Source organism: Carlito syrichta, unplaced genomic scaffold, assembly GCF_000164805.1.
Source record: "Carlito syrichta isolate Samal-C Ts95f unplaced genomic scaffold, Tarsius_syrichta-2.0.1 Scaffold304318, whole genome shotgun sequence".
NCBI lineage: Eukaryota > Metazoa > Chordata > Mammalia > Primates > Tarsiidae > Carlito > Carlito syrichta.
In genome coordinates, this window is record NW_007248414.1 from 984,617 (window position 1) to 1,006,045 (window position 21,429).

Sequence of the window (21,429 nt, forward strand, 5' to 3'; positions counted from 1 at the left end):
GTCCACCTGTAGTCTCAGGTACTTAGGAGGCTGGGGTGGAACGATCATCAGAGTCCAGGAGTTCGAGGCTACAGTGAGCCATTATCATGCCACTGCTCTCCAGTCTGGGCAATCGAGTGAGGCCCCAATTTTTAAAACATCTAAAATGCAGGTAAGTACAGAGAAGGAAAAAAGATCACTCATAATCCTACCACTCAGAGAGAACCCACTGCTCACACAGGTGTGCATATGGCCTGTGTGGGATTTATAGGATCATATAAGACATGTGGTTTTGTCATTAGGTTGTTTTATAATCTGCTTTTTCAATCAATAGAGTATTGCAGGCATTTTTCTCTGTGATGAATTATGATTCAACATTTCCTAATGAATATCCATCAGCAGAGAACTTGACTATGTTCACTGCATCAGACAAGCATATACAAAGTTAATAGCATATAGGAAATAACAATTACGGGCTGCATTTTCCCCAAACAAGGAGGTGGTCTCTGAGGTCCCTGGAACATCTGTTGCCCTGACCCCTCCCAGAGTTGCCCAAGAAACTAGATAACCAAGTCGATTAGACCAATTACCTACATTTTATACATAGCACTAGGTTGATTTATTTTTTTAACTGCATGACCTCTTTTCATAAAGGGTTAAAAGACACAAGAGAAACACACTTCACAAGATGAGGTCAAATAGAAAGCCAGACGAAAAAGGAATAGAAGCAAATAAACCAGCTATAATTGCTACCATGATTGAGATTTAAATTTGACTTGAGCTTCCTGGGAGCCAAGGCAGAAAGGGAATTCGGGTGATTTGTATAGCTCAAGTTATCAACAAGGAGGGAAAACGTTAATTAGGAAGATGGCATTTCTCCTGACAGTGAATTTTGGGATGAACTTTCATATAGGACGTTAGAAGAGATGCATAACAGGCAGCCTTCTTTGCAGAAGTCTTATAGCAAATATAGAAGACTGCACATGGCTACTTGAATAAACTTGAACTGAGCTAACGGTGCATCACAAATGCACAGTGATAATAATACTTCCCATTTCTACAGCTACCACTAGATGGGCACTATTATGATGAAAGGCCATTTAATCCTCAATCCTCTCAACAACCCTATAGTCTGGTGCTATTATGATCCAGGAAACCGAGGCCCATGGATAGTAAATAGCTTGCTAAGGTCACACGGCCAGGAAGCGGCAGAACCATGACTCAGACCGAGGCGTTCTGGCGCCTCTGTCCTGTCCCTCAGCTGCATTTCCTCAGAGAGGGACAGGACTGAGTCAGCGCTGATAGGTGGCCTTGTGTGACCCGACCGGGTGCAAGATTAGAACTCAGAGGCCAGGTGGTGGCAGGGTGGGGGGAGCATGGGTGGAGGTCCTCGTGTGTGCCAGGAGGAGCCGTCCAGCCTCCTAGACAGGTGGCTGCGATGGCTTCTGGCTTCGAGATGCAGGAACCGAGGCCCAGAGAGGAGACAGCCTTGCCGGAGCTACAAGGCTTCTACGTGGTGGGGCTAGATGTGAAGCCTGGGTCTGTCCAGCTCTTTCCACTGCCCCTCCCTACCTCTGGCTGAGGACCTGGCTCAGGCCACGCCCCGGGTCCAAGGCAGCTGCACACACTCCAGCCCCACAGAAAGACTATCCTGTACTCGGTGACTGTTCTTACACCTCTTCTCCGAAGCCCATACCTGGCCTGAGCTCTGAGCTTTGGACCTTCCGTGTTGCCGGCACCCCTCCTCTCTGCCGCCACCCCAAGTCAGACTCTGGCTCTATCCGTCCCCACACGCTAATCAGTCCTCAGTTTTCAAATGCAAAAAAAAAAAAAAAAACCCCAATCCCGAAGACTCTGGGAAAGATGCCAGTTTCCCTGGGGAGGCAGCAGGGAGGGTCTCATGGCCCTCTCAGCTCCCATCTCCTGCCCACCCAAGTCCCCGTGCACACAGCCTGGGGCCTCCCTTTAGCTGAGCACCTGCTTCAGGCCAGGTTCTCGCTGAACTCCCTCCCAACTCATTCTACAGACCAGGACCCCAGTGGGGCCTCCCTGCGGCCAGTGCTGAAATTGTGCCATTGCCGTGGTGGCCGTGAGTAGTTTTGTTTGAAATCGTGAGATGCCCCCGGTCTCTTTCTGATAGCCCAGCTGCCACCAGAGGCCAGTGGGCAGAGTCTGGGCTCGGGGCCCACCTCTGCCTGTCTGACCCAGCCCACAGGCCAACCCTCAGATACGCCCAGCCTCAGTGTCTTCATCCATAAAATGGGGTGAAAAGGTACCCCTGCCCTGTGGGGTTCTTATGAAGACCGAAGGAAAGACCACAGGGCTTAGCACAGACCCCTGCGCTGAACAAATGCCCAGGAAGCCGGTGCCAATACCCAGGTGGCTGATGGCTCCCCCTCTCTGGAAGGGCGGCCACATTCTTTTCGGTGCCTTCAATTCTGGTATCCTCTGTGGCAAAGCAGAGGTGGGCAGCATGAGCTTGTTAGAACCACAGGTTCCAAAAGCCCAGTGCCTGTCACCCTCGCCTCCAGCCCTGTCACAGGGCGTCCTCTGAGGCCCACCGCCCCTGATCCAAAGATCCAAGAGTTTGAGCCCGAGCCAGAGATACAGCCATGCTTCCAATGTGGCGGGGAAACCCTGCACACAGGACAGACTCAAGGAATTCTCCAGAAGGAGCAACACCGGCCCTGGCAGAAGAAGGAAAGCAGAGGGGCTTTATTAATAACCTGCCCCCACAGGAAAGACGGGAGACTTTCCACCACCAGCTTCTGCCAGGTCACAGCGTCCACCTCATGTGTGAGTTCACCCCATTTTATTAACCACTCGCCATTGCTTAAGTGCCTTAGAGTCGGAAAGGACATCCTCAGCCCATGCTCGGATGCTGGCCAGGCACTCAGTGTCCCCAGCCCTGCCCCCTTGGCCGGTGAGGAAACTGGAGCCACCAAAGGGTGGAAGCTTGCCAAGAGTTGTGGCCTGTTACCCCAAGCCAGGCCTCAGGCTTTCCTTGTTGGGGACAGTCTCAAAGAGCCAGGGATGAAAGCCACGCATCTAAACCCACTTCTGGCACGATGGGGGCCCTGGGAGATCGGCTCCCACCACTGAAGACACACCCTCCCGAGGAGGAGGCTCGTGCGCAGAGGAAAAAGGTGGAGGCTCGGACCCCAGAGGGATGTGGTCCAAATCTAAGCTCCCTGTGTTCGTGGCAGGGCTGGGATTGGCACACCCAGTGCTCCCAACCCCCTGCCGCCGACCGTACCCTGGTGCCAGAGCCAGCAGAGTGGCAGGTACACAGTCGGTGCTTAGAAAATCTGTGTGACTCGACCAACTCTGAGGGTCCTTATTGGATGCCAGGCCCGGGGAACCAGCAGGAAGTAGATTCCTCCTTTGACTGGTGACATGCAGACTGAGGCCCAGGGAAGCGAGGTGGGTTTCCCAGGGTCACACAGACCAGAGAGGCCTCACCCGAGACAGCTCCAGGCCACGGAAAGAGCTGCAGTTCCCTGGACCCGGTGGCCACAGTCTCCAGATCTGGCCCTGTCCCAGTCCAAGGGGGTCCAGAGGAGACCCCGGCAGGGCCTGGATCTCCCCACCCCCCCAGCCTCTTCCCTTCCCCACCATCGCGCCGGGGGCAGCAGGTATTGTTCCCTGAGCCTGGCAGCTCCCGGGTGCCTGGAGGCCTAGCCGGCAATCTGCACGCCCACTTCCTACCCGCCCAAGAGACCACGTGATCATCAGGAGAGAAAAGTTAAGTGGCTTTGCTGGCAGAGTGTGTGTCCTCTGAGACCCTGAGGACTCCTCGATAACAAATCAGCAAGGGCAGCAGATAGGGCTGGGAGTTGAGACAGATGCAGATCCCGCTCAACCATGGTGCCGTTGGCCTCCAGAGGCCACTTCAAGGAGAGGAGCTCACCAGGCACAGTGGCTCACACCTGAAATCCCAGCAGTTGGGGAGGCCAAGGTGGGAGGACTACTTGAGCCCAGGAGCATGAGACTAGTCTGGGCAACATAGCAAGACCTTGTCTCTAAGAAAAAATTGGCCAGGCGTGGTCGTGTACATCCTGTGATCCCAGCGACTCGGGAGGCTCACCTAAGCTCTGGAGTTGGAGTCCTCCGTGAGCTGTGATCGTGCCACTGCACTCCAGCCTGGATGACAGAGCGAGACTCTGGCTCAAAAAAAAGGAGAGGAGCTCATGAAACAAGAGGACCAGCACATGCCACGTGTCCACCATGTGCCAAGCCCTCGGCTCACAAAATCCCTGGAGTTATCCCACTTTGTAGCTGTCCAAACTGAGGCTCAGAGAGGCCAAGTCGCTCACTCAAGGTCACACAGCAGAGCTTGGATTTGAAGCTAGGGTTTCCTGTTCCAGAGCCCGAAGGCTTCCCAAATACTGGGTTACTGCTCTGATGTTCCCTGAGGCGGCACACACAGGGAAGAACAGCCTTCCCCCTTCAGAGAATATGGCAAGTGCTCACACCTTCCCCCTCCCCATCCCTGCATTTCCATATACTGGGCTTCTGTTGAGCAAGGTTTACCTGCATTTCTCAGTCTTTGGAATCTCCAGAGGTGATTTTCGCGGTGGTCCAAGGGGCAGCGTTCCCGGTTCTGCTCCTCCCAACATCACGTGTTGCTAAAATCCAGCTGGAGCTGGATTCGGGGCTCAGGGCTCCAAAGGCAGACTGTGGAGCCTGAATGCAATTAATCAGACCCCCACACACTGGAAAATAAGTGTGCAGCTTTAACTGAGCATTTACTATGTGCTCACTACGGTGGGTGTTTTACACAAAGGCTCTCTTAATCCTGCCAATACCTTATGAGGAGCACCTGTTATTACCCCCATTTTGCAGAAGAGAAAACCAAAACTGAGGCACAGGGTTAAAGAGCTAACTTGTGGGCACACAGCAGTCAGGTATCGCTGCTGGGATTCAAACTCGGGGCCAGCTCAGTTCATTAGCACCATCATAATTACCATGGCACCAAGACCAGTCCTGTTACAAGGTTCAGAATTACCGGAAAAGTCTGAAACTCTCAAGGGAGAAAAAAGTGGCTTTGGGAACCTCACGCGATGACATTGTTTACTGACCTGCAGGGAGACCTGCAACTTTCCGGTGGCACATGCCGTGGGGCCACAGGGATTCCGAACCCTCCCAAGCATGGGGCCACCAGCTGAGCCCCAACCCTCCCGGGAGCCGAAAGCCAGCAAACACCTCCCGGCTACCACACAGCCTTCTCGACCTGTCTCTTCTGACTCCTGGCTTCTGCCAGGGTCTCTTGAAACTCCCACTCTCTGTTCCTCGAGGCCAAATTGATTGGACTTCCAGATGGTCAGCCATGAGTCTCTGGCAAGCCCACGGCAGAGGGGGCCACTAGGTCAGAGGCCTGGATTCAAACCCCGTTGTCTGTCGTGTGACCGCAGCTGAGTCTCCACTCCTCTCTGCACCACTTCCCTTCTCTCAGCTGGCGTGACGATTAAAGTGAATGCTTGGCACACTACAGGCCTTGCAGATTGCCCAGTGCCCTGCCGGTCCCCATGGAAGGAAATCACCTGGAGTTTTCCAGGGGTGGGCGGTCAGATGCTGCTCAAGCTCACTTTCCATGGAGATGACCGCTCCCCAGCCCCCATCGGAAACAAGGGCCTGGGCTTGAACTGGCTATGGAGTGTCACCTCCCGGGGCCTCTGTAACGGGGTGGCACGGCCTTTGGCTCAGCACTGCGTGCACGGGACCCGCCTGGGACCCGAGGCCTTCGGGTCAGATGTGCCTGGTGTGTTTCTTGCTCTGCTCGCCCCATGGGCCTGGCAGACCTCAAGAGTGTGGGGCTCGGCCTGGGAGGCTCACGGTGTGAGGGTGTGGGCTGCAAGGTCACTGTCGCTCGGGACCGTGTCAGCATCCTCGCTTTCATGCACCAAGCCCAGCGTCAGCACCGCCTGAATGCTAAGCACCAGTGGAAGCTCTTCCTTCCTCTCCCTAAGCCCCAGAAGGTGGTCTCAGCGAGCCCTCTTTTGTGGATGAGGCTGCAGGAGCCAGGGGAGGGCAGGGACTCACCCAGGCTGATGCAGGGGCAGGGCCGGCTGTAGCTCAGCCACCCCCAACCCAGCCCTGCCACCTGGAGCCCTGCCTGGCGGTTGCTGGAAGAACACGGGGAGAGGGCCTTGGCAGAACTGCATGTGAGACCCTGGGCAGGTGCGGTGTTGACTGCCTTTGTTTTGGGAAAAACCTCACTTTTCTCTTTTCTCATGAATTGGAGGAAATTATCTTTTCTCTCCTCTGTGCCCAGTCTGTGCTGGAGACTGTGGGTTTTCAGCCCTCATGCTAGGTCCCCGAGATGAAGAATGCACTTTTCACCCTGCAGATGAGAAAACTGAGCTTTAGAGGGGTGGGCCATTCCCCGAGATGTCACCGCTAGAGCAAAGGCTGGATCTGGTGGCCCTGAAATCAGACTGCTGGGTCCGCATCCTAGCAGCGGGCTTATGCTTCTGAGCTTGGGCAATTCACTTGAGCTCTCTGCGTGCACCTGGGAAGTGGGCAGCATGAGTGCTGTGAGATGACCCATGGTAAGCGTTGGTGGGGCTCGGCACCCAGACACACTGAATACACGGATTCTCACCATCTGACTGTCGACGTGTGTTACTTGGCAGGGCTGGGCTTTAACTCCGGACCCACGAGGCCTCCCCTGCCTGGCTGACCTCACTCCACCGCCTCCTTCTGCTCTTGCAGGATGTGCCACGGCACAGGGCGGGGCAGAGGATGAAGGAGAGGCGGAGGCAGGTTGGATCGAGGGGGCCGCCATCCTCCTCTCGGTCATCTGCGTGGTCCTGGTCACAGCCTTCAATGACTGGAGCAAAGAGAAACAGTTCCGGGGCCTGCAGAGCCGCATCGAGCAGGAGCAGAAGTTCACTGTGGTCCGGGCTGGCCAGGTGGTCCAGATCCCCGTGGCTGAGATCGTGGTCGGGGACATCGCCCAGGTCAAATACGGTGAGTGTCCCAGCCACCAAGCCAGCTCTGGAGCTGGAGCCTGGACAGAGGTGGGACAGGCCAGGCTGACACAGAGAGACTGGCTCAGGGAACGGGGTGCATTCCCGAAGGCTGATCCCAAGATGTCTTCTGAGCTCCCTTGGAAGGTGGAAGGGTTCCAGAATTCACCCAAATCAGAAATGGCAAATGCATGGCACATGTGCCGCCGCTCTCCAAACTTCTACCCCTAGCAGACATCACTAATCAATCACGGCTCAGAGCCTAGATGCAGCCTCAGAAGCCTTCTCAATACAGCATTCCAAGGACCACTATTACTCAGAATGGGAGTATGAAATGAGATCCACTTCCCATCCCTGGTTAGAGTAGGTGTTAGAGGGAGTGGAGGCAGATGAGTGGAGATTCTGGGCCTGTGTGACCACCGTGGAAAAAGCAGGCAGTCTGGCACCAAAGGTGGTTATGACAAGATGCTACCTGGGTAAGTAGAGGCAGAAGGTAGAGGAGAGTTTGGAGTCCCCTCCTCACTCAGCCCTAGAGGGCTTGATTTCCTCCTAACAGTGTGCCTTGGTTGGGGTCTCTTCAGCCTAGCCAGGACAGACCGGTCCCTTCTGAAAGAATTTCCCCAAACCATAACTGAGACTGGAGAACAAATCATTGAGAGAACTGGACTCCAAATGCAAGGCAGCTCAAGAGAAGCACTTCCCAGAGTACGTGCCTGCTTGGACTGGGGCTGTGTGGGGCCCAGCCTCTGCCCTCCAAGCCTTGTGCCACTTGCCCTGCCTCCACTCTTGAGCTGCCCGTTGGCCTGATGGGCACCATCTTGGTTCCCGCACCCTGGATGCTCTAGGCACCCGGTCCCCAGCGGTGCAACCCCTCCCCCATAGTCACACCTTTTAGGGGCTGTTCCAGCCTTCCAGCCACCTGAGGCCCCGCTGACTGCCCTGCCCTTCCTACCGCCAGGTGATCTCCTCCCCGCTGACGGCCTCTTCATCCAGGGCAATGACCTCAAGATTGACGAAAGCTCCCTTACCGGGGAATCTGACCAGGTGCGCAAGTCCGTGGACAAGGACCCCATGCTGCTGTCAGGTGAGCTGCAGCCCAGTGGGCTCACTCCCAATGCTAGTTCTGGCTCCCCATGTGGAAGGGGACACCTGTGTGTCCCCTTCGTGAGGCTGAAGGGCCTCGGATGCTCTGATCCTTGGCCCTGGGATCTCTGGCCAGCTCAGCCTCCAATGAGAATCTCCCCCCTTTCTCCCCGACAAACATGTGGTGAGCCTACTGTATACTTGGCAATGCCCTGGGCCCCATCCACACTGCAGTGAATAGAATTGGCAAGGAATTCCTGCCCTGATGGAACTTGCCATCTACTGACTTGGCATGCCGGAAAGCCAACTGAAGGCCGTTCTCATCAGGGCTGAGAAAGACCCAGTCAGGGGACCACCGTGTTGGGCACCTGCTGTGTGCCAGCTCCTGATGGGGCTACAGCAGTGAATTAGGCCGGCCAGGCCCCAGCCCCGAGGAGCTGGTAATGAGGAACTGGCAAGAGGCCGTGCGAAAATGCCAGAGGGGCCAGGAGCATGAAGAATACAGCCGGGCAGGGGATGCCGGCGGCCAGGAGGGGGGCAGGGAAGGCCTCTCAGGGAGGCCACGAGGTGTGCCGAGGGTGGATGATGAGAGGGAGCTGGCTTTGAAACTGCCTGGGGAACAGCATGCCAGGCAGAGGGAAGAGCAAGGGCCAAGGTCCAGAGGCAGGACCGTGCCAGAGGACTGGGCAAAATGGACAAGGTGGAGAGGCCAGACGTCGGCCTCGTGAGCCATGGCGAGAGCTTGAAAACTATTCCTAGTGTGCAGAGGAGTTTCCGGAATGGTTTTAAGCAGTGAGCTGGTTGTGTTAACCTTTTTAAAATCTCACCCTGGCTGCTGCAGGGGAGGGGAGAGAAGAGGTGGGGACACCTTGCAGGGGTGAGACGCCTTTTCCACAGGGACACCCAAGAGGCTTTATTGCCCCCACAGAGCTGGACGGTTGGGACCCCTCCCTACTGGCAATGACTCAGACCCAGCCTGAATGGGCCTAGGGGAGCAGACCTACAAACAGCCAACCCCACAGTGGAGGTGTGGGAAAGGTAGTATGAGAAGCCAAAGTGGGAGCAGCGCTTCCCAGAGGAGGTGGTACTGAGCTGCGTTTTAAAGGTTGAATAGGAGCTCACTGAGTCCAGTCATGGAGAAAAGGCCCTCCTAGCAGAGGCAACCATGTAAAGGCACAGAGGTCTGAAGTGTGGAATGTCCTGGAAATACTGAAGGGAAAACCAACAGGCCTACAGGTAGGATGGTAGAAAGGGGTGAGAATTGAGGCTGGGGCATTTATTCCTCCAGCATGTATTCAACCAACAACTATTGAACACCTACTGTTTACCAGTAGTTAAGGAGACAAAAAAGGCCCCTGGAGCTTAGAATCTCGTAAAGGAGAGAACCAGTAAAGTAACAAGCAAGCAAATACGTAAAGTAATTTCAGACAGTGACAAGGTCAGATGAAGACATTATGCCATCACTACGAGATCTAGAGCCCTGGGAAGGGGGCAGGAATCTTCATTGGTCAGGTTAGGGCTGTCTGCGGAGGTTGAATTTGACTTGAACCGAAAAACAATGAGAAGAAAGACCAGTCCAAGCAGAGGAATAGTGCATGCAAAGGCCCTGGGGTCTGACCGAGAGGTCATGGGAGCCCTTAAATGACTTCTTGGGACACAGGACCACGTGGGAGCTCAATAATTGGTCATGGCCTTGTGGCCTGGCTCTGCCCACTGGCGTGTAATGCCTGACACACAGGCGCAACCTTGGGGAAGTGGCCAGGTGAGTCGTCTGGATGTGAGGAAACCCATGGGAGGCGGAGGCCTGAGAAGATGGATGATGAAGGCCTCAGACAGTTTGGAGAAGGGGAAGAGGGAAGGATGCTGGCAGGAGGCTGGGAGAGGATGCGGCCCAGCCCGACACCACCACCGGGCACCCAAGGGGGAGGGCGCAGGGGCAGAGGGACCCTGGAAGAGATGCAGATGGGCAGAGGCCAGCCTGGGTGAGTCACAGGGTAGGAGGGCCTCTGAGCAGGGACGGGAGGCCCCAGAGGGACCGGAGTGCCAGGCGTGGACTAGGCTGGAGGCAGAGGAAGGAGCAGGAGGCCGTTCGGGGAGCAGCAGGGGAGCGTGAGGAGGCGTTTCGGGGGCCAGGGGCGTCTCTCTAACTCTGTGCCCCACATCTGTCAAGTAGCCTCAAAGCTGGGAGAGGCTGAGTGGGCTCCTAGGGGGCCAGAAGACCCAGGGGACCGAGGGATCCCACAGGAGAGCTGAGGCCTGCAGGCCCCGGAGACTCAGGAGACAGCAGAAGGCATTCCAGGTCTCAGAGAAATCCCAGCCAGTCCCACCCGGCTAGGCTGCTGGGGTGAGCACTGGTCCTCGGCAAGGTTTCTGCTCAGCTCGGAGTCAGTGGCTTGTGAGCTCTGGGACAAGAAAGGGGGGACCCCAAGAAGCCACTAGGGCCCCCGAGCCTACATCAAGCCAGCAGCCTCATCTCGATCTATGCCATGGGAAGCCTGGGTAGATGGGGCGCCTGGGGCCCCTGGACATCGGGAGGCATCAGCCTAGGTCTCTGGGATGTCCTCGGGAGCGAGAAGGAGCAGGGCATGCGGAACCTGGAGATTTCGGTGTGTTGCCTCGAGGAGAGTGTGCCCACCAGGCTCGCAGAGACCACGAGCAGGGAGAGGTGGCAGAAAGAACGTGGGTGGCCACAGCGTGCAGGATGCACCCAACCAAAGAAATGAAACCACGGCAAGCCCATAGCACGGACGCTCAGAAACAGTTGCAGGGGGGTCAGGAGGTGTGGGAGAGCGTGGCTCAGCTGGGGCCCTCGGGGAGGGGGCTCCAAGGGGGTGTCGTGGGCCCCATAGAAAGCAGCGTAACTGGAAAGAGAAGAATTCTGGAACAGCCAGAGCCATTCTAGAAAAAAAGAGGCTGCCTATAAGGTGGTGAGTTCCCCGTCACTGTGCGTGAGCGGGGGAGGCCTGGACAAGCTGTGGGTGGGGGTGTTGCAGAGTAGCTCAGTGAGTGGGCACTGCATTCAGTGCCCCTCCCAGCCCAGAGAGTCACCTTCACCACGTCCTGTACCTCGGTTTAACTCCTGTACTGACCCACTTTGTTTTGTTCCCTGCAACCTGCCCCTGCCTAAGCCCTTCCTCCCAGACAGTCCTCTTTCTTCCTCTTTGTTCATTTGACTCCTGCCCACCTGCTCAGGCCCCACCTCCTCCATGAAGTCTTCCTTCACCACCATTGTCGAGGGCAGTCACCCCCGGACTGTCTGGGGCCCACTGTTCTCCTGTGTCACTCCACCTGGTGCTTGGCCCATTCAGGAACAACCTTGTACTGTTGACTGAGTTTTTCACTGCACAAACCATCTCCAATAAAGAGCAAAATCCATCTGCAGTCCTACCATCCAGCCAGACCAAAATGGTCTCACTTGTCTGGGCCCTTTCGTTCTTGGACACACGTGGACAGATGGACACTGCCAAGATGTGCTCCCGCATCCAGCCCCTTGCCCAAGCAGGTCCAAGAAGCCGGAGCTCTGAGCCCTCGGGAGGGCGTACCCAGCTCTACCCTGGGCCCAGCAGACCTCGGGCTCTCTCTCCAGAGTGAGGGAGAGAGGTTGTATGTGTGGTGGAAAGAGCAGAGCACCAGACCTGAGCTCCGGGGTGGATGCGCCATGTGTCCTTGGGCACACAGCCTCTCTGAGGGCAGCAGGGACGTCCCTGGGAACACAACACGGGTGGAGCTTCCGGCACAGAGAGACACAGGGACTCAAGGCAGGCTGGCTCCCCTCCCCATGCCTGGTGGGGCCTGGCCTTGCGGGTGAGAGGGGCTGGGTTCCAATCCCCGCTCTACCCTCCTTGGCCGGCGACCCCCCCGAGCGTGCCCCCTTCCAAGCCCTTGTTTCCTCACTTGTGAAATAGGATGCCATCCCTGGCTCACGAGGCTGCATTGAAGTGTGGGGTCTCCAGGAGCACCAGTTCCCTGCTCCTCCCTCTTCTCCAATGCCTCCCTTTTCCCCACCTCTCTGGGCTGTGCCCTTTCTCTCCGCCATCAGCTCCGCTCCACCTTTTGCCTGCTTCTCCAGCCTGGCTCCCCACCCTCCACTCGTGCGAACATGATGGTCCTCCCCGCTTAACTTGGTGTGTCCTCCAGGAGCGGGATGTCCTCATACACAGCACAGCGCCAATGCCGTGCTGCCCACTCTCCCACAAATCCCCAGGGCCAGATCCACACACGGCCCTGCGTGCCAAGGAAGCATCTTGCCCCTCAGTCCCCTTCCACATCGAGCCGCCTTCACCCTCTCTTTGCCTCTGTGGAAGGCGGCGCCTGTTAGCCCCCCAGGTCATGAACCGCTGTAAGAGTGCCACTGATGCCACCATCCCTCTTATGGGGGACAGACGCCCAGACTCGTGATTTTGCAGCATTTCAGGGGATCCAAAGATCCCTAGAGAATCCTGACCTTGCCTCAGTTTGCAGCTGGGGAAACTGAGGCCCAGGACAATAGGGTAAGTCCCCACAGAGGGCAGGGGCAGGGCAGGAGCCAGACCCCAGCCTTCCATCCTCCCAGCCCCAGGCCCCTCCTGAGCCCCCATACAGGAGCCTACCTCCAAAGACGGTGTAGACTTTATTACCCGGAGGCGTGACCTGTTTGAAGCATCTTTTTTTTTTTTTGAGTTGGAGTCTCACTCTGTCGCCCAGACTGGAGTGCAGTGACCGCTCCCGGCCACCGCAGCCTCGACCTGCTGGGCTCCGGCGATCCTTCCGCCTCAGCCTTCTGAGTAGCCAGAATTACAGGCATGTGCTACCATGCCCGGCTGATTTTTTGATTTATTGTAGAGATGAGGTCTTACAGCCCAGGTGGGTCTCAAACCCGCGGGCTCAGGCAATCCACTCACCTCAGCCTCCCAAAGTGCTGGGATTACAGGCTGAGCCACCGAGCCCAGCTTATAGTGACTTTCACTGGTGAACACACGACTGGACACCGTCAGTTTGGTGGTAGTAAGGGCTGGGGCCGGGGCGGTCTTCAAAAAGCAGCAGGGACGGGCCCATCAGGCCGACCAGCTCAGACCCCTGCAGGACACCCACCCTCCCCTGTCACCCGCCAGCCACAACGTTAACAGCCCAAGGTTGCACAGGACACCGGTAAGCCCTCTTGGGACTCCGCCCACATCCCAGTACTGGGGCCCACCCCACCAAGCGGAGGCCAGGCACAGGAGAGCCGGAACTGCCGCTATTGCCGCTGCCTCCAGGGAGCCTAGGACGACACCGTGACTGCAGAAGCCCCGGTCTGCTGCTCGGCCCGCACTCTCTCCATTACACTACCCTGCCTCTTCTCCATGAGAGGCAGCGGGGTGTAGTGGATAGAGCACGGGTTCAAGTCCCGGCTCCACCGCTCACAGCTGTGTGACCCTGGGCCATCACTCGACCTCTCGGGGCCAGAAAGCGGTGGGGGGAATGGGTTGCACTTGTGCCAAAACATTCCTCAGGGCTGTTGTGATGGGGGGACGCTGCCAACTTTCCAGTGCTCTGTGAACACGCATGATCACTGTTATTAACTGTGTTGATAGCAATAATGATGGAGGGACTGTGTCTGGCTGAGGATGGTGTAGGTTCTCCTTGGTGCTTGTGCCTCGAGGCAGGCAATGACCCCCCCCGAAATGGCTTCCTTCACAGCCTCTCCCTGCCTAAGGAGACCTCCTGAAAGACACAGCCTCTTCCCTCTCCCTGTCAAGGGAGAGGCCTCTCCCCCCAGGAGATCCAGGACCCCGGGTTCCAGGCTCCGACTGTCCCGCACCTTCTGAGCAAACTCAGCTGGTGGTTAGCCTTCTCTGGGCTCAGATGCCCCATTTCGTGAAATGAGGCCCCTGCGTCTCTGTCACGGAATGGTGGGGGCTGGGGGTTCAGCACCCCCCACCTGCCACCGCCCAAGGCTTTGGCCCAAGACAGACGACATCTGGCCCGGGCCCACGGGAGTCATTTCTGCTGTTCAGGATGGGCTCGAGGCTGAGATGAGCATTGAGTCTGCAGTTGGGAAGGTTCCAGCCCTCCCTCTGCTCTCAAAGACCAAGGAATTCCCACTCCATGGGATGGGGACGAGAACAGAGGCTCAGGCAGGACAGGACAGTCCCGCTAGCAGGAGGCACAGCGTTCCCTGGGCCCGGGCTCCCTTTTCCTCTCACAGGTGGATGGGAGCTGCCATCTCACAGGGATGGCTGCCAGCTCTCACAGCTCTCCTGCCTCCCCTTGGCACCCTGGGGCTGCCCCTGCACCCTCCCGCCTCCCGGGGTTCCCTGGGGCTGCCTGAGCATCCTCCCACCACTGACTATGCCCACAACCTTCCTGGCAGGGTGGAAGGAGCAGGAGCTTGGAGCTCTGCCTCACTGGTCCAACGCGGAGGTGACAGCTCTGACCCAGCCTGGCTGTGGAGTGAGATGGTGCTGGTCACCTCGCGACTGTGACAGCTGACTGGAAAACATGACCCAAGAAACCTTTCTTCTGTTCCCCTCCCTTCCTCCCCCAAGAACTGCAGGGCTCCCTCTGGAACCCCAGGCAGGAGCTTGCCCTTGCACCCTCTCCTCGGGACTCTCCTCCCTCCATGGGCTCTGAGTTTTGGCCCGCCTGTCCTCTCCTGTCAGTCTGGGCTGCCTGCCCACCTTTGCTTGGTAGTGCCCCTCCGGTCCATTTTGTCTTGTGCTGTTGTTGGCTGGTGTGCTCCCTCAAGCCCTACTCAACTGGGAGCTCCCGGAGTGCTGGGACCCAGGGGACCCTCCCTCAGGACCCAGGGCCTGGCACGGAGCTGACACTCCATGATGTCGTTCCATCAAGGGGAGGACTGTGGCCTGGGCTGGGTTGCTGTCTGGTCAGCCTATCACGCAGCCCTCTGCTGGCCCCCTCTGAGCCCTCTTTTTCCCAAGACGTAACTGCCCTGCCCCTGGGATGTGCCCTGGTCTCCCTGAAGATGGTGACCCAAGTCAGCTCCCTCCCCATTTTACAGAGTACAAAACCGAGGTGCAGAGAGGGGAGAAGCTGGCCTGAGGTCACACAGCAAATTGGAATCGGACTCTAGACTGGTTCCCAGATCCCCTGCCCTAGCCCAGGGTTCCCTCTGTTCCTCCCTCCCTGTGCCTGTGTGTTCCGAGGGCCCTCGTGGGTAATGATGGGGGTGAGGCTGCAGAGTGGTGCCCAAGGGACTGAGGACAATGGATTCTTGGTGCAAGGCCCTGACAGGGCCTCCACCCCGAGGGGGTCTCCTCTTTGCCCCTACCAAAACCTCTGTGATTTCCTTTTTTTTTATTTGGGAGTCTCACTGTCACCCAGGCTGGAGTGCAGTGGCATGGATCATGACCCCCCACAGCCTCCACCTGGGCACAGACCATCCTTCTGCCTCAGACTCCTGAACAGCTGGGACTACAGGTGTGCACCATCACACCTGGATAATTTTTTTTTAAGATCTTGTAGAGATAAGTTCTCGCCATGTTGCCTAGGCTGATCTGGAACTCCTGGACTCAAGCAGTCCTCCTGCCTCAGCCTCCCAAAGTGCTGGGATTATAGGCATGAGCCCCCACACCTGACCTCTGTGGTTTCCCTTTGAGAGATTTCATCCACAGTCCTTTGACTGGCAAGCCTGTGGCTCCACCACTCTTGCCATGGCCCCTGGGGTTAGCGTGACCCTCGACAAGGGACTCTAGGCTGGGACAGAACCACCCAGAGGATGGCCCAGTCATTGGAGCCTCCCCCTGGCAGGAGGAGTGGCCAGCACTCTGAGGCCCTGAGAGAAGGCATGGACCAGTGAGGTGTGAGGAGGAGGAATGAGACCCTTTGTAAAGCATAAAGGTGCTTTATGGAGGGTAATCCCTGCCCACCATGGAGAGGACCAGAAAGAAGGTAGCAGGAAGAGAAGGAGCTGGAGTTGCAGCTCCAAGCCAGGTTGTTCTGAGGGATGCCAGGAGGAGATGTGCACTTGGACCCTGCCCCCAGGGGGCTCATGGTCTGGTGGGGGGCTCAGGCCCGGACGCACCCTAGGGAAGACTGCAGGTTGGTTCAGAGGAGACAGATGAAGTCTCTTAGTGAAGTCAGGAGCCACCTGAGTGGGTACATTCATCCTGAGCCTTGAGGAGGCCGTTTAGGGCAAGAGGTGAGAGAAAGGCGTTCAGGCAGTGGTAACTGTGAGCGCCGGCTGGGGACAGGACACAAAGGCCCAGTGAACTGTGCACACTCCAAGGGCAGAGGCCCTGTGGCAGGAATCAGGGGCTGAGGGCTGGAAAGAGGCTGGAATCTGATCCAGGGGGCGTTGGCTGTCGTTTGGAGCTCGGGAAGGGTGTTGAACTGGGGAGTCACTGATCAGAGCAAAGGCGGGGGACCAGGGGGCCACAAAGGGAGGGAGGACCAGGGGAATGATGCTCCCACCTCCCTAGTCCCTCTAGTGCTGGAGCCCGGAGGACCCCTGGGACTGAGGCTGGGGAGGGAGCCTGTGGGGTCTTCTCCCCAAGGTGTGACCGAGGCCCCTCTCTGGCATTCTCCTCCTTCCTCCCTGCCTCTGGATGCCGAGCTGCCAGCTCCCACTGCGATGGGAGTGATTAGATTAGAAGGTGATTTGGGGTCTGATTATCTTAGTGAAAATTGGCCCTCTGCATCTTTTTCCATCCTGTCTTATTTGGGAGGTGAGGAGCGGCCTCTTGGTTGCCACCCAGGCTAGAGGCTAGAGGGCCCAGGCTAGAGGGCCAGCACTTCCCAGGGCACCTTTCCACTTGTGTGCTTAACCAGGATGTCAGGGCCTTGTCTCCTGGGGGTGAAGTGGGGTGTGACAAAGGCCATGGCTCAAGGGATAGCAGAGAGTTCAAGTCCTGGCTCTGCCCCTCACCAAGGCGGGATGACCTGGGCAAGCCCCTCTCCCCTCTGAGCCCCATGTCTTCTGGCATGAGGGTGGCACATGCCCTGCACACAGTAGATGTCTACAGACGTTGGCTGGGTGGCTGTTGCTACTTCTGTGCTCTGTGAAAACAGCCAAGTGTGTTCCTTCCTCTCCTTTGAAGAGTGTCAAGGCACCCCCCACCCCGACACTCCTCATCTGTCCAACCTGTCCTCCCAGCCACCACACAAGCCAAGCTGGCCCCCAAGAAAGTGTCTTGTCGACAAGCTATCATAGTGACCGAGATTCCGTTACTGGTTATTGGGACTCGTCGATGGGTATGGGGGAACTCCAGGGGAAGCCCAAGCTGGGCTGCCAGCCTGGAGCCAGCGTCTGACTTCATTCTGTGGTCCCCACTGTGCCCTGCCCAGTGATCCTGGAACGACTGAAGAACTCGCCACCTGAGAATCTGGGTTCTGTTACGGCTCACTGGGTTTCATACCCCGCCTGTGGCCTTCATGATAGGTGTCTGCATCTGCGCGTGGACAGGTTGACACTTATCTGCCTTAAAGAAACTCACTGGAGAGTTCTGTCTGTCTGCAAAGCCCTTTCAGATCCTGAGGTCCCAGAGGCTGAGAGGCTGGAGTGCCACACACGCATGCACACGTGCGCGCACACACCACACACACACACATACACACACACACACACACACACACACACACACACAACATCCAGTTATCCTGAGATCCTAGAAGGAAAGGGGCCACGTGGTGACACCATCTAAAAGGTGAAAACAGATTCTTTGCTTTAGGAAAGCACTTGGGGTCCTGACTTGGAAGCCCTTGACTCTTCTTTCGGAAACAATTCTAAACCGAAGTAAACCAGGACAGAGTAAGAAGGCCGTCAGAGACCAGAGATGCTGCAGACAGGGAGAAGTGGCAACCAGTCTCCAGGGGAAAGAAGGGGAAACTTGTTAGAGAAGCCACGGAGCAAGTCATGGAGTGTCAGGGTGTCTGTGCCAGGGGCTGTCTGACACTGTCAGAGACACCTGGGACCCCTCGCCAGGGCAGGCCAGATTCCTGCCTCTGCATCTGAGAAGTGATGTGTGCTGTGCTATAGAGAACTTTCTACCCAGAGTGGTAAAAAACAAAACCAGAAAACAACGGATGCCTGAGGGCCAGGCATCACTTATCCAGATTCTTTACTCAGTAGAGCAGCTGCCTGTGGGCCAGGGCTGCCCCTGGGGTGTGCCCTGAGCCTAGTGCAGGTACCACCTCGCAGGCCAGGAGGGCTGTGAGTGCCCACTATCTCCCTGGGAGTGACCAGTCAGCTCTGTGAAAGCTGCCCAACAGCCCTGGTGGAGCAGGACACAGTGATGACAAGTCTTCTAGCACAGCTGAGAACGGAGGGCTGGTGCAGCCGCATCCCTGCTGCCAGAACTGGATGGATGGAGCTGCTATCCACTTCCCAGGCAAGGGCCCAGCTGCCTCCCAGGGAGACCTTTGCATGCCCAGTGAGGCCATGGCTTTTGCAGGCTTACTTTTTATTCCAGTATTTTTTTTTTTAGTTAGAATCTCACTCCATCACCCAGGCTGGAGTGCAGCGGCACACTCATGGCCACCCCAGCATCAACCTACTGGGCTCTGGCAATCCTTCCACCTCAACCTTCCTAGTAGCCAGAACTACAGGTGCGTGTTACTGCATTCAGCTAATTTTTGATTTATTGTGGAGATGAGGTCTCACCAAGTTCCCTGGGCTGGTCTTGACCCTATGGGCTGAGGCAATCCACTCGTCTCAGCCTCCCAAAGTGCTGGGATGACAGGCTGAGCCACCGAGCCCAGCCTCCGTACGTTTTATTGTGGTAAAATACACATAACTCATACCTGTAATCTCAGCACTTTGGGAGGCTGAGACAGGAGGATTGCTGATCCCAGAAGTCCAAGACCAGTCTGGGCAAATTAGCAAGACCCCGTCCCTACAAAAAAAATTATTTTTAATAGCCAAGCATAATGACGAATACCTGTAGTTCTAGTTACTTGGGAGGCTGAGGTGGGAGGATCCTTGAACCCAGGACAAGGCTGCAGTAAGCCATGATTGTGCCACTGCACTTCAACCTGAGCAACAAAGTGAGACCCTGACTCAAAAAATACACCTAACATAAAATGTTATATTATATTCTATCACCCTAAGAGTCCAGTTCAGTGGCATTAAGTGCATTCACATCACTGTGCCATCACAGCTGTCCAGTTCCAGAACTTTCTCGTCTTCCCCAGCTGAAACTCTGTCCCATTAAGCACTAACTCCCATTCCCCTCTCCCAAGCCCCTCCTACTGTCTGCCTCTGTGAATGGGACTACTCTTGGAACCTTATCTAAGTGTAACCATGTGGCATTTACAGTCCTTTTGTGACTGGCTTATTTCACTTAGCATAATGCCCCATAGGTTCACCCATGCTGCAGCAGGAGTCAGAACTTCCTTCCTCTTTAAGGTTGAGTAGGCCGAGCACGATGGCTCACACCTATAACTCCAGCACTTTGGGAGGCTGAGGTGGGAGGATCGCTTGAGCCCAAGAGTTCAAGACCAGCCTGGGCAACATCGCAATATCTCATCTCTCCAAAAAAAAGCTGAGTAACACTCCATGGCGTGTCTAGACTACATTTCCCACACCCCCCCCACCTTGTGTCTTATCCCTGCTCTGCCACAAACACCCAGCATGCTCTTGGACAAGTTGCTCTCTGTGCATGACAGAGGGCTTGCCTTCAAGCAGCAACAAGACTCTCTTGTCAAACAAAAGCTGGCACAGAAACCCCGAGATAAAACAGAATTAGAGCCACTCTGACCAGAGGCCTCTTTTACACACACACCTCCACCCCCACGACTGCCCCTCTAGCTCTGGGAAAGAATTCCAGGACCCTCTGGAACCTACTCTGAGAAATCTAAAATTCTAGGGACAAGGTTCTTAACCTTTCTTGCCGCATAGTCCCCTAAGGAAGTCTGGCGTCCTCACATGCAGCCCCGAATCAGAATAAAGCCTTGAAAGGCATAAAAGGAAATTCATGGGCCCACAAAGGAAACCAATTACATTGACATAGTAAACGTAGTGGCGGGGAGCGTATCGTATAGCAATGTATGTGCTTCTTTATCAGCACACTGAATGACAAGATCTAGCTGGCAGTTGAAGACCCAAGCCTTAAAAATAGGGGCGTTAGCAATTCAGCAACAGCTGTAAAGTGACATGAAAAAAAGCCGTGACTTGTATCATGTGTGTGATTGTGTCACGGGCACTCCACTCCTGGAGTTTGTTGCCTATGTGTGTAATAGGGGAAATGCTAAATTTCAGTTAGAGGCTTGTGAAAATAAAGATATAATTTTTTTTGTCATCTAAGTTCACAGAACCTTGAATTCTTTCTACAGATCTTTGGGGGTGTGTGTGGGGTGGAGTAACTCCCCCATTTTAAGCAGTCCTGACTAGGGTTTACTTGGCATGTCTTTCCTGGTTGCAGAATTAAGCAGGATGGAGTCTGGTTCTGAATACTACCAATAAGAAAAAGAGAGAGTGGTCCTTGCTTGACCTATAAGGGTGGAAGAAGAGGAGGGAGAAGGAGATAAAGAGAGGATGTGACTCTCCAGGCAAGGTATTAGGTGGTAGGCCTGGAATTGCTGGGGCCTGAGAACTGAGGGATAGCAGTGTTTCAGCTCCAGTCCTGTCCCAGCACTGTCCTGAGGAGAAATGGTCTTAAAAGGACCCACCACAGCCGGCCAGGCTCAGTGGCTTAGCCAAGCACTTTGGGAAGCTGAGGCTAGTGGATTGCCTGAGCCCGCAAGTTGCCTGGGCAACTTGGCGAGACCTCGTCTCTACAATAAATCAAAAACTAACCAGGCATGGTAGTACATGCCTGTAGTTCCAGCTACTTGGAAGGCTGAGGCGGAAGGATCTCTGGAACCCAGCAAGGTCTAGGCTGTGGTGGCTGGGAGCAGCCACTGCACTTCAGTCTGGGTGATGGAGTGAGACTCCAACTCAAAAAAAAAAAGGACCCACCACACCCACAGTGTGAACCTTAACCGTAAGTGGTGTCCCATGACCTCAGCAGGCAAAGAGCCAGCAACTGACTGAAACTGCATCTCTCCCACTCCTTTGGGGAGGGGGCTTCGGACATGCAATGGTAACTTGGCTTTTGTCCCCTTTCCCAGGGACCCACGTGATGGAGGGCTCAGGACGGATGCTGGTGACTGCCGTTGGTGTGAACTCTCAGACCGGCATCATCTTCACCCTGCTGGGGGCGGGTGGTGAAGAGGAAGAGAAGAAAGATAAAAAAGGTAAGCCCAACCCTCTTGCAGGCCAGGAGAGGAGCTCTTAAGGCCACATTTTTTTGTTTGTTTATTCGTTCACTCAACAAAATAGTTATTGAGTGCCTTCTATGTCCACACCCTGTGCTGACAGCCACCTCCTGCATCCTCAAGTTCCTGCTAGGGCCAGGTGGGCTCTGTCTGTTCCATCTCCAGGGTCTTGTCCCAGTGTCTGTCTTGTCCAATCATGTCATGGAGGTCCCTTCTTCCCCTC

The 21,429-nt window shown here is 55.9% G+C and overlaps 1 protein-coding gene across 5 annotated transcripts in view; it reads left to right on the forward strand.

Moving 5' to 3' along the window:
• Nucleotides 1–21,429, forward strand: part of ATP2B2 (ATPase plasma membrane Ca2+ transporting 2) — a 219,228-nt gene that overhangs the window by 134,019 nt on the left and 63,780 nt on the right. For all 5 annotated transcript variants that reach the window (XM_008059645.2, XM_008059644.2, XM_008059642.2 and 2 more), the window contains exons 4-6: nucleotides 6,694–6,951; nucleotides 7,909–8,034; nucleotides 21,060–21,185. In XM_008059645.2, the coding sequence (XP_008057836.1) occupies nucleotides 6,694–6,951; nucleotides 7,909–8,034; nucleotides 21,060–21,185 (510 nt within the window). The remainder of the gene's footprint in view (nucleotides 1–6,693; nucleotides 6,952–7,908; nucleotides 8,035–21,059; nucleotides 21,186–21,429) is intronic.